Source organism: Scomber japonicus, chromosome 6 (genome assembly GCF_027409825.1).
Source record: "Scomber japonicus isolate fScoJap1 chromosome 6, fScoJap1.pri, whole genome shotgun sequence".
Lineage (NCBI taxonomy): Eukaryota > Metazoa > Chordata > Actinopteri > Scombriformes > Scombridae > Scomber > Scomber japonicus.
Window position 1 is genome coordinate 18,353,823 of NC_070583.1, and position 12,696 is coordinate 18,366,518.

General features: G+C 38.3%; 1 protein-coding gene across 1 annotated transcript; it reads left to right on the top strand.

Moving 5' to 3' along the window:
• Positions 1-328: 328 nt before the first annotated feature.
• Positions 329-5,556, top strand: LOC128360172 (claudin-3-like). Its single transcript, XM_053320538.1, has 2 exons — positions 329-915; positions 4,320-5,556. The coding sequence occupies exons 1-2, from the start codon at positions 435-437 to the stop codon at positions 4,955-4,957; spliced, it is 1,119 nt and encodes a 372-aa protein (XP_053176513.1). The 5' UTR covers positions 329-434; the 3' UTR covers positions 4,958-5,556.
• The last annotated feature ends 7,140 nt before the right edge of the window (positions 5,557-12,696 follow it).

Genomic DNA, 12,696 nt, shown 5'->3' on the forward strand with positions numbered 1-12,696 from the left:
TACTTTTGTCAGGATCTAATTTAGTAATAGTAAAAGAGCAATTTCACCTGTCAACAGGGAGTACAATAAGAACCCAGCATTGTGCAGTCTTTCAATCATTCATCCACCAATCTTTACCATGTCTGTTACCCTTTAACTACTCCCAACCTGAGATACCGGCCTTCTGTTTACTCTCCCCTCACTCAAACAAGTGGGAGAGCTACTGGAGGGTTGAGTAAGATGAATGATTAAGCTGAGGCCGTTTTCATGCCAAGGCTGGGTTTTTTTGGACATTCAAAACAGAGTGGGAGACAATTTGAACTCTTCCCTGACCAATAATCAAGTGACTCCACCTTCTGCTTTAAAAATCTGTTTATATGAACAATCTGCACTCCACTTCAGACTGCTTTGATAGAGAGGACATCTGTGCATTTTGAATCACACAGGGTTAAAACATGCCTTCACTGGGACTGGAGATACTTGGAGTGATTCTGGCTATCCTCGGATGGATCTCAGCCATTGCATCTTGCATCTTGCCCATGTGGAAGGTGTCAGCTTTCATCGGGACAAACATAGTCACGGCTCAGATCACATGGGAGGGCATCTGGATGAGTTGCGTGGTCCAGAGCACAGGTCAGATGCAATGTAAACTCTACGACTCCATGTTGGCCCTAAGTGGCGATCTTCAGGCCGCCCGTGCCCTCACTATTATCTCCATCGTTGTGGGCTTTGTGGGACTCCTGGTTGCCATGATGGGGGCAAAATGCACCAACTGTGTGGAGGAAGGGGCAGCGAAAGCTCGGGTGATGATAGCTGCCGGGGTGACCTTCATCACGTCTTCTGTGACCCAGCTGATCCCTGTGTCATGGTCAGCCCATACCATCATTTCGCAGTTCTATAATCCAATTATAATGGATTCAATGAAGGGAGATATAGGTGCGGCTCTCTACTTGGGCTGGGCTGCAGCCGCATTCCTGCTCATTGGAGGGATCATTCTCTGCTCCAGTTGCCCACCGCAACACGAGAAACGGTACGGGCCTCCTCCACATGTGGTCTACTCCCAAACCAGATCGATGGCCCCGAGTAGCTTTGACAGGCGAAACTATGTCTGAACTTACAGCTGCTATTTTCTTTCACTTTTCCATCATGTGAGCGACTGCTCAAAGTGAACTGGAGAGTACAGTCATTCTTTAATGTCTCATCCACACATTATCTTCACGCTGAGATGAAGAAAACTTAAATTCAGAACAACATATGTGCCTTTTTGAACAGAGTGTACATCAAACTTTGTCTGCTTTTGTTAATTTTTTTGTGTGTAACTTTGTGACTGTTGGCTGAGGCTCACAACTATATGATAATGATGTGGCTTGTATTTTGTACTGTATCAACATAACTGTGTGGTTTGTGAATTGAATTTAGAGTATAGTTATATATGTGCATGTACTTATCAACGGAGCCCCTCTGGTGTCATGGTCAAAAAAAATGTAATTGTGGCCGCAATATAGCTATAACGTGCGCACAAAATACTAATTCGTGGCCACGAAATAGATATAAGTGTGCATGAAATGCTAATTAATAATATGAATATTAATATCATTCCTGGGTGCTCGGTGAGCTCACAATGCCTCCCGTATTTCTGGTGACAGCTGTGCATTGTAGAACTCTGAAACTTTAAACTTGCTGCAGCTGATTTAAACATTATGCTCAAGCTCTGACACTGTCCTATGAAATCACTTTAGTCTTTAGTCAAATCAAAGTGGAATGATTTTTATTGATCAGATATTACCTGTGATAATAGATTGCGCAATTTTCTAATCAGGGTTCTATTAGCTGTAATATAGCAGTGTAAAACGGACTTCAGCAAATCAGGACCAAGCATAAAACATTATCAAAGTGTTAACATAATGGATTAAAGGAATTATAGCACATTTCATCTGCAGGTAAATGTCAGACTGATCAATAATATAGTGAACTTTTAACCTTGTGTTATTTTATTGAAGGACAAATGTCCAGAGAACACTACAGACACATTCAGTAGTTCAGTCAGAGCAACAACAACAACCTGCAAATCAATACAAACTAGATTTTGATCACTGATAGGCTATAGGTTCCCTTGGCAACGTGATACATACAGTGAGCGCTACTGTAACTACACGGCTTTGTCCGGTGGCATCATTAAATGCTGCGGTTCATATAATCTATGTATTCCCTCAACTGAGAATCTGACACATATGAGGCTTTTTAAGCTGATTTCAAGCTGAAACTGTGAACAGAATTTGGTCTGAACGAGTTAGTATTTCGTGGCCACGAATTAGTATTTTGTGCACACGTTATAGCTATATTGTGGCCACAATTAAGTTTTTTTTTTACCATGACACCAGAGGGGCTCCGTACTTATCTTTAATGTACTGGCTTTTTGCATGTATTTTGTAAAGAATCTGATTAAGATGTTTGACATCTGTCATGTAAATCCACATGAAGTGGATTATGGTTGTTTATTTGTTTGTTTGTTTCTATACTTCTGATTCAGCTTATCTGAAATGCTTTTATGTTTGCTACTTTTTTAATTAAAGGCCTTTTTTTAACTGAAGTTGCCTTAATTCGTTTGACTACTTGAAATAACGCCATGCACACTGAAGCAAACACTCTCTTCTTCCAATCACTGGAAAGTGGATATGCAAATGCAGCACAATGAAAATAGGTTTAGTTGCAACAGGTGCAAAAAAAACCCCAACAAAAAAACACTGGACACTGCATACCTAGCTATTAGGCTGACGACTGGGAGTCCATCACAGCACCCATCCACCTGGCTGCCTCCCAGATGTCTGAAGGCTCCATGATAAGAAGAACCGCTACTTTGTCAGCTTCCACACACTATCTGAACTGCCCTTACAAACAATGGACCCGTTTCATGCTGGAAGGGGGGAGATTGGGGGTGGGGGGCGTTGTCAACACTGGGTTTCGAAGATGAAGTAGGTGGGGGTATTTCTAGGGAGACAGACCCAGCCGGGAAGAATTTCAAGGGCATTCTGAAGACAGACAGAGACATCAGACATTACACCGTTGTCAGGTGAAAGCCTTGTAACTCCAACATTTAGGATTATTTATGATTGGGCTTCAACTCAATGAGTTTGTGTTTATTATCCCAGTTATATACAAACTTAACAGCAGTTAAACCAAAGCTGCAAGATGTTTAACTTCCTAAAATGCTGGCACTTGGGATATGCAAGGTTTCCACCACACAACAATGATAATACAAAGGTTATGAGGCAATTACTGAAAAATGGAGGACAGGCATTCCTCATTAACGAGCCTTTTAAAAAAGCAGCATCCTTGGTGTTTCAGAAAGGAGCCTGAGCTTATTATGAGGAGATGGTGTAAAAGTTATTAGACCAAAACAGAAGCTTTTCAGTGATTATTAAATGTACAGCATCCTGTTTATTCATTAATATGCAACGCAAGCTCTGAAAAAGTATGATTCCATTAACAAAATGTTTCATTAACGTGAAAAAAATAAAATAGCTCCATGTGACAACTGACAACTATCCTCAGTATCAATCATACAATAAGCCTTAAAACCCCTAAAAACCTTGTTTTACATGTTAAAACATCCTTATGTATAGTTAATAAGAGTTTTACACTCAAAAACCCAGGACTGTGTGGGTGTGGTTTGATCAGAACATAAACACACAACTATGCAACCATTATCACATTTTGATTAAAATTGTGCTAAATTCTGATTGGTGTGTGCAAGTATGTGACATTAACAGTGCTCCTTACACTTAAAACCAGAGAAACAAGAAATATATATACCTGTTTATATACATATACTATATACATCTCATGTGTGAAATAATAAAAACTGTTCTAAACCTGGAAGAAAATTGTGTGTCCACATAGGACCACATTGCTGAGAAGTAGATTTTTAGGCCCTTGAATGCACCTTACAGTTGTTATTTTTGCGCTATAACAACACATGCAACACTTGTGTGCCCTTTCAGCTGTAAAAAGGCCTCTTTGTGGCCAGGCCCATTGTGAAGCTCGCAGTGTAAGCCGATAGCAGAGAGTCTCCAATCCTGAGTGTCCAGCTCTTTCCTCCCCATTTGGTGATGTCAGCTTCTTCAAGGACTCCTCCCATCCACCTGATCTGCCTTATAAAGGATACTGGTGAAGCTACAGATCATCACACACTCACAGGTGCAAAGCCTGAAATTATCTTAATTATTAGTTGGGTCTCTGTTTGACTCTTACCCCTTGCTGTTTTTTTTTTTGTGTGATCCCATCTCAGTTGTGACACACATTCAGCAGCAGAAGAGGAAGACTTTCCAGTATGTCTATAGGGCTGGAGTTGATAGGCATCGCCCTGTGCATTTTGGGATGGATTATTTCCATTGTGGCATGCGCCCTCCCCATGTGGAGGGTGACGGCCTTCATCGGCAGCAACATCGTGACGGCTCAGATCATCTGGGAAGGCCTGTGGATGACCTGCGTAGTCCAGAGCACAGGCCAGATGCAGTGTAAGGTCTACGACTCCATGCTCGCCCTCTCCCAGGACCTCCAAGCTGCCCGTGCCCTCACCGTCATCTCCATCCTGTTAGCCCTCCTGGCTGTGCTCATCGCCATCGCTGGAGCAAAGTGCACCAACTGCATTGAGGATGAGGCGTCAAAGGCCAAGGTGATGATCATCTCGGGGGTCTTCTTCATTGTATCAGGGGTCATGCAGCTCATTCCTGTGTCCTGGTCGGCCAACACCATAATCAGGGACTTCTACAACCCTTTACTTCCTGATGCCCAAAGGAGAGAGCTGGGGTCTGCGCTGTACATCGGCTTTGCGGCCGCTGCCCTCCTGGTTCTTGGTGGTGGACTCCTTTGCTGCTCCTGTCCACCACGTGAAACCAGATACAACCCTTCACGAATGGTATACTCTGCCCCGCGGTCTGCAGGTGGTCCAGGGTTAGAACGGAAAGACTATGTATGAATGAAATTCAATAAAAGAAAAGACTATTAAATCTCAAACTTGCTCTGCGCACCAAATGGAGGGTGTACTGAGGAAAAGAGTTGAAGAAAACAAGGAGACTCCGCAATGAAGGATGTGTTTAATTTTGCCTGTCATGTCTTTTTCCTCAGAGATAGAAAAGGTCTCATGCAAAGGTCATTTGAGTGGAAATTTCCTTTAATCATGTTCAGAACAAAAAGCATAGAATTTATGGCGTTAGAACTCTGTTTTTACTGATAAATATTATTGAAATTATACAATCATATACTTTTTATACAGTCTTGGATTTTTAATGTTTACTACTGAATATTTTTTTTATGAAAATACGCCATGACAGCTTCATGTGTCATCTCCATAATAGGGCACAACAGGGTTATCAACAGGATTATGTTTGTAAATATTGTATTATGAGTATCTGTAACAGTCAAAACAGACGATAAGCTCATAGTGCAGGGTAGTAGTGGAGTGGAGTGGAGTTGGGCTGGTGGGAGGGATGATAAAGGACTTTGAGTGCTCCACAGTGTGCACTCAGCACCTGGTTTTGGACAGCAGTAATTATCTATACAACATTGCTGTGCATATATCTAAATGTTTTGTTTTTGTTTTTTTTAATAAACATGTCTGTTTTTTAAGGTACTGCACATCTTTGTCTTGTTTTATTTCAAATGACCATTTATTGTATTTTGCTAAAGTGAAAAAACGCCCCATGTCAGATGTTGTCCCAGCATATTCACCTGCAGCATGAGTCAGTAGAAGTGACAAAAAAATGATAGAGTGCCTTTGTAAGAGTACCCTGACATTCAATCCTGAGGGCAACGTGACACACCAACACGCAACTTAACCACACGCGCCCTCAACAATTAGCCACGGGATCAGTTAACCAAAGGCAGAGGTGAGAAGAGTTAGCAAAGAGGAGTTGAGTCATTCCAGGCAGGTTACATGATGTATTTTTATTACTTTTTAGACTTTAAGTTATCATTGGATGCTTGATTGTAGCTTGGTCACACCCTGCCAAATATTCATACAAAGACATATATTCATTCATAAGAGTTCTACTTTGTCACCTCTGATCACGACCATGGTCTTACAAAAAAGAAAAAGAAAAAAACACAGAGCATTTTTAATCAGCCTGGATATTCCATTTCAAGAGCTACTAGCAGTTTCCTGGACATGATGTACCTGCCCTCTGCTCTTCCATTGTCCTGTTTTACATGCTACCTCTGTGATCTTTATTTAATGATGAGAAGCATCAAAACAGCATATGGTCTTCTAGACTCTGGCACATTTTAATAGACCTATCAGCCAGAGTTTGCATGATAGAGTTAGGCCTTTCAGTCTAGTTTCAAAAACACATGCAAGTAACACCTGACAAAGGCAGCAACGTGAAAAATTTATGAACTTCTAATAGTAAATATGAGAAAGGCCCCTTGGTGCGATATCACGTTGCTTTCCAACTGTTGTCTCTGTCTCCCATTTCAATGTGTCCTCTAACAAAAGGATGAAAAACTGCTTGACATCTGGCCATGATTACCGTAATTACAGATTAGCTATATTTTACATTGTAATGAATATTTGGGACTGTTATTTTTGAGGGTTTTTAGATGGAAAAATAACTGTAATGAGTCAATTGGGCATGGTGTAATGTTTAGGCAAAATTTAACAGACTTGACTTTTAACTGAGATAATGACAAATGTGTGATTTTGTTAAGGCATGGAGCAAAAAAAAATTTATGGTGCAAATATTTTTTTAGAAAGATATTTTTCAGACAAAACGGCAAGATTGTCTTATGGTAACCTTTTTCCTTTTTGATTTTGATGGTGTGTGTTTTTTAAATGAAAGATTTTCCCCAAATAATGAAAAACATTATTTGTTAGAAAAGACACCAACCAAATCATAAGTCAACACAGACCAAAAAGCATGGAGCAAATAAGCTGAAGAAGCATGTTAAGCAGTAGCACTTCTTGTGGGCAGTTCTGCTAACTTGTCTAAGACCCTCAGGCATGTTTGGTCATCGCTAAGCTAATCATTGACTGCCAGGCTGGTCTATTTCACAGCCATCTATAAATATGTAAGGGTTTCTTTCTCCAAATGGCAGCATATCAGTTTTTAAAATAAAAAATACAATGTTTTTTCCTTTGAAATATTCGAATAGGTGATTATACTTCTTAATGATCTGATAGCATTCATGAGTTTATTGCACAATGTAGTTTAAAAAGTGCCTGAAAAGCAGATAAAAGGCACAGTTCTTGAGACTAAAATGAAATGGAATCTCATCAAATAATCAAATACCTAAACCTGGCTTAATGGGAAGAGAGGAGGAAAGAGGGGAGGGGGGGGGGGGTTATTTGGTGAGTTTCTCTGGTCATGCTCTGCTGGCTCTGACCAACCTGCAGGGCCAAACGCTGGTCACATGACCGATACTGGGGAATGTGAAGGGCAGAAGGGTTGCCTGGCACCTGAGGTCAGAAACAGAAAGCAACCCCGCCCCTCTCCTCTCTTTCTCCCTGAATGTAACACAGGATCACTGTGTCCACTCAGTGGGAACGGAAACTCATTGAGGTTTCTCAAGTTTCTGACCTGCAACAGCACGAAATCTAAACCAAAACTAAACCACAACTAAGCCACAAAGGAACTGATTGAACAAGAATGCCTTTTAAATCAAAAGTTAAATATGAGCAATTCTTTATAAAGGAAATCGCAGCAAGAACCATTTTTCTATCAGTCTTAAAACATTCTTGTTGCTTGAAGAATTTTAAGTATTTAGAGGTCAACATTTTTGTCCAAACTACAGTCCTCAGTATGAAACTAGATCAGGTGTTTACTTATTTGTAACCCCTAAAATTCACACACTCTCTCTCTCTCTCTCTCTCTCTCTCTCTCTCTCTCTCTCTCTCTCTCTCTCTCTCCCTCTCTCTTTCTCTCTCTCTCTCTCTCTCTCTCACACACACACACACACACACACACACACACACACACACACACACGCAAATTACTAACATTTTTCTTGTCATGAAGGGAAAAGAAAAGCTCACATCTTGTGTTTGCTCCTCTTTCTCTCATCTTGTGTTCCTAACATTTTGCTAGTGGTTGTTTTGTGGTGCTGGTGCCTTGCATGTTAGTATGGGTTTAAGTTTAAGTTTTTTAAAGTTATATAAGCTGTAGGGTAGATTAGGATAATGTGGGACACTTTTTAACTTATTTACATATGAATCCAATACATTATATCAACACCTAGTGTCATTATGAAATCCCTGAGATGTTTGCTTGAAGACTGTTTTTTGGTTATTGTACTCAAAAGGAAAATGGCACTTCAATAATATCAATCAATATATATATATATATCAATATACCCCATGCCAAATCCTTTCAGATTTGTAGGTTTTGTAATGTGGTATACTATTTTTTAGGTTTAGAAATACTTTGATTTATACAAAGATGCCTTAAAAAATGTGTTAAAAAACTAGTAGACTGTATGTTCACTTACACAGTACGCATATACTAGTTAGCTTTGAAATAATTGAATAGAAAAAAAGATAAATGCACTAGAGCTTAGTTGTCTCACATAAGTCGATGTCCCATTTTACCCTAATCCATCCTACTGTAAAAGTGTGATCAAAAAAATTAAAGATAACAAAAGTAATTATGCATTAGTGGAATTTGTCACATTGCAATTTTTCTTGTGCTCTTGCTCAAGCCGTAGATTAGTTTTGTTAATTAGTTTATTTTCTCATTGAAACTCATGTGTTTATGTGCAGGATCTGTCTTTATCCCAGTTCTCAAGAATCACTGACACAGTAACAGGATGATACAAAATACTGAAACACCCAGTATGACAGACAGCCCCGCCTTTACTGTAAGATAAATGAGTCTCTGCAGTGATGCAAAGTCAGCATTTATCATGCTGTCTCTGCACAACTTATTGATGAATAATATGTGTTGTGAGGTTTAGTTTGCTTAGTTTAGATTATTTTGCACAAAACTTTGCGTCTAAATCTTAATGAAAATTGACCTCTGCTTGTAAAAACTTTGGGAGGATGAAGATTTGATGATTGATGAGTCTGATATGAATGAACCTGTGAATATGCATTATAGGAAAATCGAAACTGTTCAGGAATATTTCCTTCACATGAAAGTATCTTACAAATAAAAACACATATTTGAAAAATATTGATGTTATATATAGACAAGATCTGAAGTTTTTGAAATAGAGGAACAGATGAGGTATATGGCTCTGATCGGGTTGCAATCCTAACCAAAAGTTTCTGTAGGATCAGAATGTTATGGAGAGCAGTAGGAAATGTACTTGCCCAAATTATATTACAATATGAAAGACAGGGATAAATTAGACTGTAATAAAGTGTAAGAAGGCAGTTTATGTTGACAAGGTGATATACTGTATACAAATATACAATATATTTATTTATTTTACTGCATACCCAGTCAATCTGATCTTTCCAAGCTCAATTCACATCAACAATAATAGCCAGAAATTGTAGTTGATGCTTGAATCATATCAACTGATGGATTAGAGAAATCTTATGATTTTTTACCAGTGAAAATGTTTTGTCTGTACCATGAAGTGTAGACAGTTAAACCAAGATTAGCATCCTTTATTAGTGAATTGAAACTTGAGTGAGAGAGCACTAGGGATGTGTCATCTGCAAACATTATAGGAGAAAGAATATTTGAGAAAAATCATCATTAATATATATAAGAAATAATAATGGTGCAAGAATGGAGCCCTGTGTAACCCCACAGAATAACCTGGCTTTGTTGGAGTAACAACCTTTAACATAAACAAACTGTCTTCTGTTTGTTATCTATTTGTATGTAGTATCATGAAAACCATATTTATGCAGCTTTTCCAGTAAACTAAAAAGATCTTTAGAAATGCTACAAATAATTAAAAAAAATGTAATATTGGTCTATAATTATTGAAAATAGGATCATCTACTTTGAACAGAGGAATAACCTTAACAACTTTTAAGTCCTCTGGCACAACTCCTGTTTTCAAGAACAAAGAAAAAATATAAACAAGTGGCTTCAATATTGAGTGTTTCACCTGTTTGACAAGGGATGCAGAAATATTATCATGACCAGGTGAAGATGTTTTTAGACTATGAATTATGTCATTCATTTCTTGGGTGTCAGGGTACTCAAAAGAAGAGATAATAGGAACACTTCTTGGGATACCATGACAAGCCGAGATTTTGTTTGCTAGTTCATGACCAATACTAACAAAACACTCATTCAACTTTTGAGCTTTTTGAAATGGATTGTCGAGATAATTTTCACCATCCAAAAAGACTGAAGGTAAGTCTGAAGTAGCCTTTTCTCTTTGCAACAACTGATTTATTACTTTCCATATGGTTTTAATATCGTTTGAACACCTATTACACTTTTCACTAAAGTATTTCATTTTTGCAGATCTGATGGAATGAACATATTTATTTCTATAGGATTTATAAATGCCATGGGTAAGAGGATTAGGATTTGAGACATATTTTCTATATTTAAAAAAAGTTTTTCCTCAACAACTGCATGTAATGTAAAAATGTTTGACATCACTGATCAATAAGAAGAAGACCTGCAAAGGAGACCGAGCACCTATACAGCATAGTGTTGGTGGATAATCATGTTGTCCTTTCCAAATGTTATGATGTTAAGGAAGGGTTGCTGTGTAGAAAGGTACACAAAGGACTGGTGTGGTCAGATTTTTACTTGCAAAGTCATTGTGTATATGTGTTTGTATGTTTTTGTAGACTCTGGGTGAATTTTTAGTGAAACATGCAGCCCGTTAGCTCATTGGGGAGTCAGATATGAGTTCATGTGCCTGCTGATAAAGCTTCCAGGCGGATGAAAGCAGCAGATCCCTCCCTTACATTCCAGGAGTGTGTATTTTCAGCCAAGAGCAGATAACAAACCAGCCAATGTCTTTGTGGAGAAAATAATCTGGTTAAAGATAGTTTGGAGTTCAAAAAGCTACAAAACTGAGAGAAATATGGGTAGAGCAAAATGAATAACATTATCATCTTCCTGAACTGTTACAGGTCAAAAAGAGTTAAGCGAGACATTTGAAATGGATGAAAATTTGACAAAACATCAGACTCAGTAAAGCGGATGAAAAATTCTCATATTTGATGTTTTTAAATGCCCAGTTTTAAAGGATAAGTGTGAGATTAACATGCTACTTTTTAAATAATGATAATAATAAATATTAATACACTTTCTTCATCATCTTCTTACCAGAGACAATTAAAACACAACCAATAAATGAAAACACAATCAATAAAAGCAATGCAGAGAAGAAGAAGAAACAACATAGAAAAAAAAGAAAGAAAAGACAGCATCAAAACAATCAAATATTAAAAGCAAATTTGCAAAGGTGAGTCTTGAGAGGTGATTTGAATTTGACGAGACCAGTACGGAGGTAGTGAGTTCCAGAGTGGGGGCAGCAACAGAGAAGCCCCCCCCCCCCCCCCCCCCCCTCCCAAGGTCCGCTGCTTAGTCGAGATGTCGGTCTGCAACAGAAGTATGAAAAATGCAAAGCAAGAATCAGAGTACAATATTATGCTGCCCTCAAGTGGTCATACTAGAATGTGTAGGAAGAGTTTTCAAAAAGTGCACCTCAGGAAACATATACTATAATTAGGAAAAAGGGACTAGAAAATATAATTAATCTTGTTTGTGAATAAAAACAAACATGTATGTTTTAATTACTGGGATATAGGTAACAAACCATAGGCCAGAGACCAGACAGTATGGACAAGACAGAATAACAGCTGTTTATTTCATACAAATCTTACAGCATTCGGCTACACAGACATGCAAATCTTAAATCTCAATAATGTCAACAGGCCAGACTGTAGAAATCTAGTATAACTTCCCAGCGGATTATGTAAAACTTTGGCAAATTCAATCAAATCACTGACAAGCATCATAAGCCCCCCAAGCTAGTCATCAGAGTAAGGCGATAACGCTACTAATTATGTCAACAAACAAATAAAAGGCTTTGCAATGACTGTGGAGAGAAAGAGAGAGCGAGAGCGAGAGAGAGAGAGAGAGACAGAGAGAGAGAGAGAGAGAGTAATTCCTGCTGATTTGTGTTTTTTTGCCCACAGCAGGGAAAAAAGGGCCTCTGTAGTAATTTAAATAGGATGAATAATAATTCTCCAAAAACATGTGGAGGTTATTATATATTTTTTTCATTTTACCATTTAACCGTGTGTACATTGCCTCTCCTGTCTCTAACTGAATACTTGAAATATGATTAATTTAAGATGATATGTTATCCAGATTGATTAGAGGAATAACCATTTCTATATAATTGGCCAATAGGTTTCTGTGTGGGTTTAACAACACATGTAAATGACATCATGTGCCATCATGTGAAGTACCCAGATGTTGTGTGAACAGCTGTAATGAGAGATGACATAAATTAATGTACTGTAAAGTGATGTGTTGTGTGACCTGAAGTAATTTAACATGATTTGATATGACATGGCAGTGATAAAGGTCAGCATTTGGTAGGAGGGATTTTTCTTCATATTTTAATATTTATCATGTTACTGAATACATATACTGCTGTTTTTAATTCTTTGATATCAACATAGTTTTTATAATTGCTTATTTGGAGCACACATGGGCTTCAATGGTGTCACAGTACCAATTAAGCCCATGCCAGATTTGGACTTTTTTCGTAAAAATTTATATTCCAATA

Coding starts and splice junctions, on each gene's coding strand:
- LOC128360172 (XM_053320538.1), top strand. CDS start 435: ATGCCTTCACTGGGACTGGAGATACTTGGAGTGATTCTGGCTATCCTC. Junction 916..4,319: donor TTCAATGAAGGGAGATATAG/GTGCGGCTCTCT, acceptor GTATGTCTATAG/GGCTGGAGTTGATAGGCATC.